Source organism: Hoplias malabaricus, chromosome 7, assembly GCF_029633855.1.
Source record: "Hoplias malabaricus isolate fHopMal1 chromosome 7, fHopMal1.hap1, whole genome shotgun sequence".
NCBI lineage: Eukaryota > Metazoa > Chordata > Actinopteri > Characiformes > Erythrinidae > Hoplias > Hoplias malabaricus.
This window is the reverse complement of record NC_089806.1, coordinates 9,893,258-9,903,289: the sequence shown is the minus strand read 5'-3', so window position 1 is coordinate 9,903,289 and position 10,032 is coordinate 9,893,258. Positions and strand designations below refer to the sequence as shown.

Sequence of the window (10,032 nt, the reverse complement as noted above, 5' to 3'; positions counted from 1 at the left end):
CTCTCTTTCTTTATGAGAACGAGGCAAGCTGTTGGAGGTTAAAGGTCACGGGGTAAAGCGGCTAATTCTGTGTGTGTGTGTGTGTGTGTGTGTGTGTGTGTTTAAATCCAAACCCTGTCACACAGCCTTGACCTGCAGCATCTGAAGCTTTATAAAGGTGACAGCAACACGGCAGCCGCTCTGCTTCATCAAGGTTGGGTTCGGCTGGTTTTTAGGTCAGCGTTCACCAAGGTGACGGAGCTATAAAAAGGAGTGTGTGTGTGTGTGTGTGTGTTGGAAAAGGGAGACACAAACACGCTAACAAACCCTGACATACACTACCAGTCAAAAGTTTGGATGCACCCTCTCATTAGTTGTTGATGGAAAAAGGACTATTCACTGTTGTGTACCACCCCCTACCTCTGTACAACACAAGTTACAGTCTCAACACACATTAAGGAGGTGAGAACTTGTACAATTTAACTCTCAACGAGGCCACAGCTGGTCACTGAAAACCATGCCAGGTGACGACCTCATGAAGCTGACTGAGAGAACGCAGAGAGTGAGCAAAGCTGTCATCAAAGTAACGGGGCTACTTTGAAGAATCTAAAGTGTAAAATATATTCTGGTTTGTTTAACACTTTTTAGTTTACTAAATAATTCCATATGTGTTCCTTCATGGTTTTAATGTCTTCCACATTCATTCATTCATTCATTGTCTGTAACCCTTATCCAGTTCAGGGTCGCGGTGGGTCCAGAGCCTACCTGGAATCATTGGAACACACCCTGGAGGGGGCGCCAGTCCTTCACAGGGCAACACACACACACCTATGGACACTTGGATTCGCCAATCCACCTACCATCATGTGTTTTTGGACCGTGGGAGTAAACCGGAGCACCCGGAGGAAACCCACGCAGACACAGAGAGAACACACCACACTCCTCACAGACAGTCACCCGGAGGAAACCCACGCAGACACAGAGAGAACACACCACACTCCTCACAGACAGTCACCCAAAGGAAACCCACGCAGACACAGGGAGAACACACCACACTCCTCACAGACAGTCACCCGGAGGAAACCCACGCAGACACAGGGAGAACACACCACACTCCTCACAGACAGTCACCCGGAGGAAACCCACGCAGACACAGAGAGAACACACCACACTCCTCACAGACAGTCACCCGGAGGAAACCCACGCAGACACAGGGAGAACACACCACACTCCTCACAGACAGTCACCCGGAGGAAACCCACGCAGACACAGAGAGAACACACCACACTCCTCACAGACAGTCACCCGGAGGAAACCCACGCAGACACAGAGAGAACACACCACACTCCTCACAGACAGTCACCCGGAGGAAACCCACGCAGACACAGAGAGAACACACCACACTCCTCACAGACAGTCACCCGGAGGAAACCCACACGGACACAGGGAGAACACACCACACTCCTCACAGACAGTCACCCGGAGGAAACCCACACAGAACACACCACACTCCTCAAAGACAGTCACCCGGAGGAAACCCACGCGGACACAGGGAGAACACACCACACTCCTCACAGACATTCAGCCGGAGGAAATCCACGCAGACACAGGGAGAACACACCACACTCCTCACAGACAGTCACCCGGAGGAAACCCACGCAGACACAGGGAGAACACACCACACTCCTCACAGACAGTCACCCGGAGGAAACCCACACAGACACAGGGAGAACACACCACACTCCTCACAGACAGTCACCCGGAGGAAACCCACGCAGACACATGGAGAACACACCACACTCCTCACAGACAGTCACCCGGAGGAAACCCACGCAGACACAGGGAGAACACACCACACTCCTCACAGACAGTCACCCGGAGGAAACCCACGCAAACACAGAGAGAACACACCACACTCCTCACAGACAGTCACCCGGAGGAAACCCACACGGACACAGGGAGAACACACCACACTCCTCACAGACAGTCACCCGGAGGAAACCCACACGGACACAGGGAGAACACACCACACTCCTCACAGACAGTCACCCGGAGGAAACCCACGCAGACACAGGGAGAACACACCACACTCCTCACAGACAGTCACCCAGAGGAAACCCACGCAGACACAGAGAGAACACACCACAATCCTCACAGACAGTCACCCGGAGAAGGACTCGAACCCACAACCTCCAGGTCCCTGGAGCTGTGTAACAGAGACACCATCGTGCCGCTCTTTTCCTTCACATAGTAGAAAAAAAACAATGAAAAACCATTGAATGAGATGCAGTCCAAACTTTTGACTGGTGCTGTATACGATTAACCACATTGTATTCTACATTGATTTATCACCATCAGCAGCTAAAGGAACATCTCCAAAACACAGAGCAACACAGGGCCGACATGGAGTCACAGGACTAGGCCAGTGTCATGAAGGACGCATTCACTTTAAGCAGTTTGACAGTGCACGGTGTTCGGCCAATCAGGAGAGAGCAGAGACTGCACCTCGTCTGATTCTTGTTTGTGTGCGACAGATTCACTTCTTTTCCATAAGAACACAGAACATCCCGCACGGTAACAGAGCCAAGAGAACCTGCGAGTGGACGTGTCCCCTTAGCCTACAACTACGGATGGAGCACAGGGACAAACTACACCATGTAGTTACAGTGTTAAATAACTACTGCCTTAAGACATTTTAAGCACATTTACCTTGACAGCAGTATACTGTCCCTGTCAAATGAATGTGTATTTATGAGGTTATACATCCCATATACATGTTTATATTCTTTGTTTATACATGTATGTATGTTCTTATTGTATATATATATTTATCATTTCTGTCTCTCTCTCTGTATCATATTCATATGTGTCTATATATAATGCGCAGCATAATGCTAAGGCAAAGCAGCTATATAAAGAAAGTCTAATAATACATGTTCAGAAACGTCAGAGAGCTACAGACACAGAAACAGCAGCACAACCCACATCAGTATTATTCTCACATCTGCACACGCCACACACACTTTCATATTGAACACACACACACACACACAGCTCTTCTTCACGTCATGTAATGTCCATCCACCAAAACCACAAAAAATTCCGGCCATCTCTCCCTCTCTCTCTCTCCTCCGTGTGGCTGTATGAAATGCGTGTCAGGCTCCAAAAAACCCAGCGTTACCATGACAACCACAGCTCACTTCAGGCCTGGAGAAGGGGACATGTTTGATCATGTGACCCTGCTGTCATTGGGGAAGACGAAGCAAGAGGAGACAAGATACCTCAGCCTCTCTCTCTCTCGATCTCTCTCTGACGGCGCGGTACGAGACACCGCAAGGACACAGCGGCAGGAGACAGGGACAAAGTGTCCAGACGTGTCCACACCTGTCCAGACCACGACAAAACAGAGACACAGGAACAGCAGGAAAAAAAAAAGGCTGCAGAAATACACTGACCACAGGTCAGCGAAAGGACAGACAGTTCTCTCCATGCACTAGAAACCGCTCTGTTCAAACACCAGTTAAAGGAGAGGGGCTACACCCTCAACTCCTAGTGGAACCTAAGCTCCTCCCTGAAGAACCTGGATCACGTCTATTGATCCATTCATGGTCCGTCGTGTGAAGAGCAGTTGTGTAAAGCACTTTTCAGTTCATTGCCATTTTATTTCTATAGCGTTTTCGATGGAGTTTTCATAAAGCAGCATTACACAGATTCACAAGGAGAACCTTTGAGAGGAACCAGGCCTCAGAAGGAGAACCTCTGAGAGGAAGCAGGCCTCAGAAAGAGAACCTCTGAGAGGAAGCAGGCCTCAGAAGAAGAACCTCTGAGAGGAACCAGGCCTCAGAAGAGGAACCAGGCTTCAGAAGAAGAACCACTGAGAGGAACCAGGCCTCAGAAGGAGAACCACTGAGAGGAACCAGGCCTCAGAAGGAGAATCTCTGAGAAGAACCAGGCCTCAGAAGGAGAATCTCTGAGAAGAACCAGGCCTCAGAAGGAGAACCACTGAGAGGAACCAGGCTTCAGAAGAAGAACCACTGAGAGGAACCAGGCCTCAGAAGGAGAACCTCTGAGAGGAACCAGGCCTCAGAAGGAGAATCTCTGAGAAGAACCAGGCCTCAGAAGGAGAACCTCAGAGGAACCAGGCCTCAGAAGGAGAATCTCTGAGAAGAACCAGGCCTCAGAAGGAGAATCTCTGAGAGGAACCAGGCCTCAGAAGGAGACGACGTCAGTGCGGTTTTTATTCCCACGCAGGCTGTAATAGGTTTGAGAGCCGAGGTTGATCTGAAACCAGCGCAGGGTTGTAACTCTGAACTCGGACTGGAGCCATAAACCCTCTGATCAACACAGGAGTCTGAAACATCCTTCTGATTTACCAACATTCCACTAAAACACTGACGCTCGAGGGGGAGGGGGAGGGGCAGAGGAGAGAGTGAGAGAGGGACAGAGTGAAGGGGGAGAGAGAGTGAGAGATGGGGAGGAGGAAGAGAGGGAGAGGGTATAGAGTGAGAAGGTAAAGAGTGAGCAGGGGGAGGGGGGGAGGAAGAGACAGAACGACAGAGGGGGGAGGGATCAGAGGGGGTGGGCAGAGAGAGAGAGAGAGGGAGGAAGAGAGAGAGAGAGAGAGTGAGAGAGGGGAAGAGAGAGAGAGAGAGGGATAGAGAGAGAGCAAGAGAGAGAGAGAGAGAGAGAGGGATAAGAGAGAGAGAAAGAGAGAGAGAGGGGAAGAGAGAGGAAGAGAGAGAGAGAGTGAGAGAGAGAGGGGGGATAAGAGAGAGAGAAAGAGAGGGAGAGGGGAAGAGAGAGAGGAAGAGAGATAGTGAGAGAGAGAGGAAGAGTGAGAGAGAGGGGAAGAGAGAGAGAGGAAGAGAGAGAGGGGAAGAGAGAGAGAGAGAGAGAGGAAGAGAGAGAGAGAGGGGAAGAGAGAGAGAGAGAGAGAGAGGAAGAGAGAGAGGGGAAGAGAGAGAGAGAGAGAGAGGAAGAGTGAAAGAGAGGGGAAGAGAGAGAGAGAGAGAGAGAGGAAGAGAGAGAGGGGAAGAGAGAGAGAGAGAGAGAGGAAGAGTGAAAGAGAGGGGAAGAGAGAGAGAGGGAGAGACAGTCTGAGAATTCTAAAAGGTCAGATGACACACAAAGACCAATTTACTTGGTGATATCCCTCTCCTGCTTGTATTTACCCTGCTCCTTCTTTATTTGCCTCTCACCACACCGTCAACACACAGTGTGCATGTGGTGTGTGTGTGTGTGTGTGTGGGGCTGCGTTATTCGTTACAGTGCTGAAGGAGAAACTAAGTGACGAATGCTGAACTAGGGACTGGATCAAATGTCAACGGGCAAATCTTTCAAAAGCCAGGCGTGACACCGGTGTGTATCCATGACTCTGTGCTACGTGTGTGTGTATATGTGTGTGTGTCTAATTGAGTGTGTGTGGGGTGGGGGTTACTGGAGCGATTTCATGCCAGGATATGCATAAAGCAGTTTGATAACCAGGGCACTGTGAGCTTTACTGCATCAGAGGGTGGGGGGAGAATACACACACAAATCAGCCAGAACATTAAAGACACCTCCTTGTTTCTCCACTCACTGTCCATTCTCTCAGCTCCACGACCAGGGCAGGAGCACTTTGTAGTTCTACAAGTACACACTGTAGTCCATCCAGCGTTAGACTACACTCATGCTCTTCTTCAATGGCCAGGACTCCCAGTGGACCACCATAGAGCACGTATGATTTGGGTCGTGGGTCATTCTCAGTGCACGGACCTAAACTCTCCAGCCAATAGGGTCCAGTGTCCACTGTGTGAGAATTAGAATAGTCCTCTGCACACACACCCACTCACAATATATATATATATATATATATATATAAATAAAAATAATAATGCCACATTGGATGCTAATCAATATAGAAACATCAGGCTTGAAACTGTGTGTGTGTGTGTGTGTGTGTGTGTGTGTCTGCCTGACTATTAAACGGAAATAAAGGCAACGTCAAACTAATAAAAATAACAGATGCAGGTAAATATTGGCAGAGCTTGTGTTGCTAATAGCAGTTTTGTGCGTGAGGGAGCTGAGTGTGTGTATTGTCGTTGGTAGAGTGTGTGTATATATATCATATACTGTATGTTTGTGCATGTGTTTGTACATTAATGGGGGCTTTGCATGAGTAATCACCTAACACTCTGCATAATGTAGCTGGCGTGTGTGTGTGTGTGAGAGAGAGAGAGGTGTGTGGGTACTAGCACAATTCATACGTGTTCTGATGGACAAAGTGTTTAGAAAGACGTGTAGGGCAAACTGTGCATGCTAATCAGCTACAAAAGCAGCATGACGTCTGCATGTATGTATAGCGTTAGCACGGAAGTGTGTGTGTGTGTGTGTGTGTGTATGTGTGTGTGTGTGTGAATAATAGCGTCCACAGATCTGCAGGAAACGCTTCTAAAGATACAGAGTAGAAGAACAAAAACGCTAGTCAGATGGATGCTGTTATTTCAGCACCATGGACAGCCCTCTCCCTCTCCCTCTCCCGCGCTCATTGACTCAGCTCCAAGCCGTGAAGGAGGGAGCGATGGCTGGATTGGAAAAGGAGGGGTGGAGGTGGAGGAATGGTGGGAGGTGTAGGGGTTTCCCTCAGTGCTATCTGAAGCTCCTCCATTGCTACACACCGCCATCCTAAAAAAAAAAAAGGAGCGCATTGGCACCATCCAAGAACTCAACCACGGCGAGAGTCGCAAAGACACGACCCCGAATCACAATCGCTGCAGCTCGGGCCACTGTCATCCACTTCCACCTCGGGATCTCTGGGAAGTTATTGAGCTCAGAATGCTACCAGGATGCTTCAACCTCTCCTTCGTTAATCTTCGTTATCTGCAGACGGTCAGAACACCGCACGTGCCATTGGACCACCCGTTGGTGTGAAGGTGCAAAAACGGCCAGTCCTCGCGCCTGCATTGAGCGAATTGACATGCAGCACGGATCCCCGCGCTCCACTCAGTCAAACACATCAGTCCGCGGACATCGCCGTACAGCTGCAATCAACGAGCGCTAATGAAGCGCGAGCGTGCGGCCGGATCTGTCCGCGCTGTCCGGTCCGTCTCGGGGCTGACAAGCCGCTACGGAGAAATGAATAATTCAACACGGCAAACTATGTCTTCCCGAGGAGAAAGAGACGCAGAGCGTCAGGAGGAGAGGCAACAGCAGCGCCGCGCGCCCGCATCCAGCCCCAGGACACACGCCTCTTCCCCCGGTCTGAGCTACAGGGTCACCGTCGGTCTCTGATCTCCGAGGATAGAGATTGATAACACGGTCAGAGCAGAAATGAGAGGGGCTTTAAACGAGCGTGGGCTTTCAAAGCGCTGACCAGGAGAGAGAGAGAGAGAGAAAATGGGAAAGAGAGGGAGGAAATGATAGAGTCAGAAATAGACAGAGAGAGAGAGAGAGAGAAAGAAAGAGAGAGAGAGAGGAATAAGGCAAATCCCCGGCTCCGGAGAGGGGGGAACCCGCTGCAAAATCCTCCCACCACACATCCGCCTGGCACACACTCCCCGCACACTCACGCACAGGTTTTAAGGGCGCGCGGACGCGGTGTCTCTCGCTCACCTGTCAGCACGCCGACGCGGATCTGATGCTCGTGGTTGGTGAGGATCATTCCGTCCGTCGCCATCGTCTCCAGCAGCGCAGCACTGAGCTCCAGCGCAGCCGAGAGCAGAGCGCATCGAGCGGGGGGGAGGGAGAGGGGAGGGGGACGATGGAGAGGGGGCGGGGCCAGACCAGAGCAACAGACCACAGTTGTACAGTCGTGTGAAAAAGTTAGGACACCCCATGATAATCTTTGTCTTTTTGAAGATATTTAAACGTATAGAGCTTCATGTTGCCCTGATGGTATTTGGACAGCAAGGGTTTCCTGCTGTCCATGGGTCCCATGATGACATTTTCAGAATGTTGGAGACTACTTTACGCGTCTTGCGCTCTGCTCTTGGACTGATCTTGGTAGGGATGGTGTAACCTGACCGTGTTGGGAGGTGGTTTAAACGTTCTCCACTTAGTAATCAGCCATTCTACTGTTCAGAACATAGTTTTACATTCATTCCCAGACTCATACATCTATAATCTTCTTTCTGAAGGCCTCAGAGATCTCTGTAGGTATCGCCATGGTGATACCACTCACTTCAGCAACCAAGGGCAAGTCAAACTAATGTCTGAGGTTTAAATAAGAGCCTCCACCAATGTCCTCTTAACGATGATCTAATTATTCGCAGCTGATGTGGTGGGACTGATTCTAAATACAGTGGAACCTCTACTTACGAACTTCCGTGACCCGGTTCATAAGTAGAAAAGTTCGTTTCTCGAGTGAATTTTCCCCATTTAAAATAATGGAAAAGCAATTAATGGGTTCCAGACACCCCCCCGAAATTTACCCTTTTTGCACTGATATATGTTTACAACACACTCAAATTAGTAAAAAAATACATGTAGCGTTACTAAAGATAAAAGAGAAATACAGTGGTAACAGTAATAAAAAAGAAATAATAAAGTTGTAAGTGGTTACACATCGCTACCTTGAAGACGTGACGACTGGCTGGAGGAGTAACACAGGCACTGGCTGTATGACGGGAGGTGGGGGTGGGGGGAATAACGGAGAGTAGGTGGTGAATGTGGGGAGACGAAGCGTAGGTACGGCTTAACTTAGCACGAATTTCGATGTCTGCTATTTACACTAATGCTAAATTGCTAAAGCTACAATGTGCTAATCTTAAACGCTCACTCAAGTCTGGGCGCTGGGAGACTCGCCTATTGGGGTCAGAGGCCATTTCCAGTTTCCAGCTTGGCGGAGGCTCTGGTTCATTTCTAGATGGTTCATTGGTGGTCATGGTTCATTGGTGGAGGCAAAAAATATTCAAATACCCAGTTCGTGTCTTGAAAAGTTCGTTAGTAGAGGTTCCACTGTATGTTCAAAATGGCAAAGGCTTTCATAGGGTGTCCTACCTTTTTCACACGACTGTATTCAAGACAGAACTGTAAACCGAACACTAATAACACCAACTGTAGGCTTTGCACAAGTACACATCGATTACTCAATATGTGTGCTTTATTAAATACACATCAGGCTTATTACACATACTGCACATCATCTTCCTCCAGTGTGCTTATAACTGCTTAAAACTTACTCCCTCCTTACTGCACACGCATGCTGCATACTACACAGTTATAACACATAATGCATATTTATTACACATAGTGTAGGCTTTACACAGATATACAGGGTTATTACATAAATATTGTACATCTGTTATTACACAGCCATAGCACTTCTACAGTTCTATACCTTATTGTAAATAATATTGCAAAATTATTAAAGTGTACGCCTATTACACGCACTGCACATTTATTACACATATGAGCTTAATATCCATACTGCAGGTTAATGACACCACTTATGTACTTAAAATACAGAAGATTTAACACTACACATTCATTACACATTTATTACAGGCTTGTTATACTAAATGAGTGCTCTGTATAAGCTTTAGCGTATTTTAATGGTATTAAACATGATCTACGCTGGGCTACATGGTTTTTACCCCAACAAACATCAATTAGTGCAGACTACATTCTTTTTTAAACATACTATACCACTTTACTACATGTTTATTACATATGTACCAGGGATACAAAACCAAACCATTCAGAAGCACAGACGTCTCCATCTCCAAGGAATCAGCACCAGCTCTGGAGGAGGGATGGAGGAGTTGGAAAGGCAGGGTTAAGGAGTTTAATGAAGATCAGGAGTGTTTTGTTATTACATATTTATTACAACATACAAATACTGTTCTCTATTAAAGCAGTAGCTCCTAAACTTTATTACAATCCAAATGAACACAGAGAGATTTGAGAGAGATTGTTTACTTTCCAAAAATCTCCAAAACTATGGGGTCACCCTCAGCATGTTCCTCATTCACTGGTGTGTGTGAGAGAGTGGGTAATAACCTGTGACTGAATAAATGCCCTGTCCAGGTGTTGGTTCTTTTGCCGTCGGCTCTCTACCGAATGCTTACTGCCTTA

At 48.1% G+C, this 10,032-nt stretch overlaps 1 protein-coding gene across 3 annotated transcripts in view; it reads right to left on the bottom strand.

Moving 5' to 3' along the window:
• gphnb (gephyrin b) overlaps positions 1-7,649 on the bottom strand; it is a 136,405-nt gene extending 128,756 nt beyond the window's left edge. For all 3 annotated transcript variants that reach the window (XM_066676540.1, XM_066676542.1, XM_066676541.1), the window contains exon 1: positions 7,570-7,649. In XM_066676540.1, the coding sequence (XP_066532637.1) occupies positions 7,570-7,633 (64 nt within the window). In that variant the 5' untranslated portion in view covers positions 7,634-7,649. The remainder of the gene's footprint in view (positions 1-7,569) is intronic.
• Positions 7,650-10,032: the final 2,383 nt, after the last annotated feature.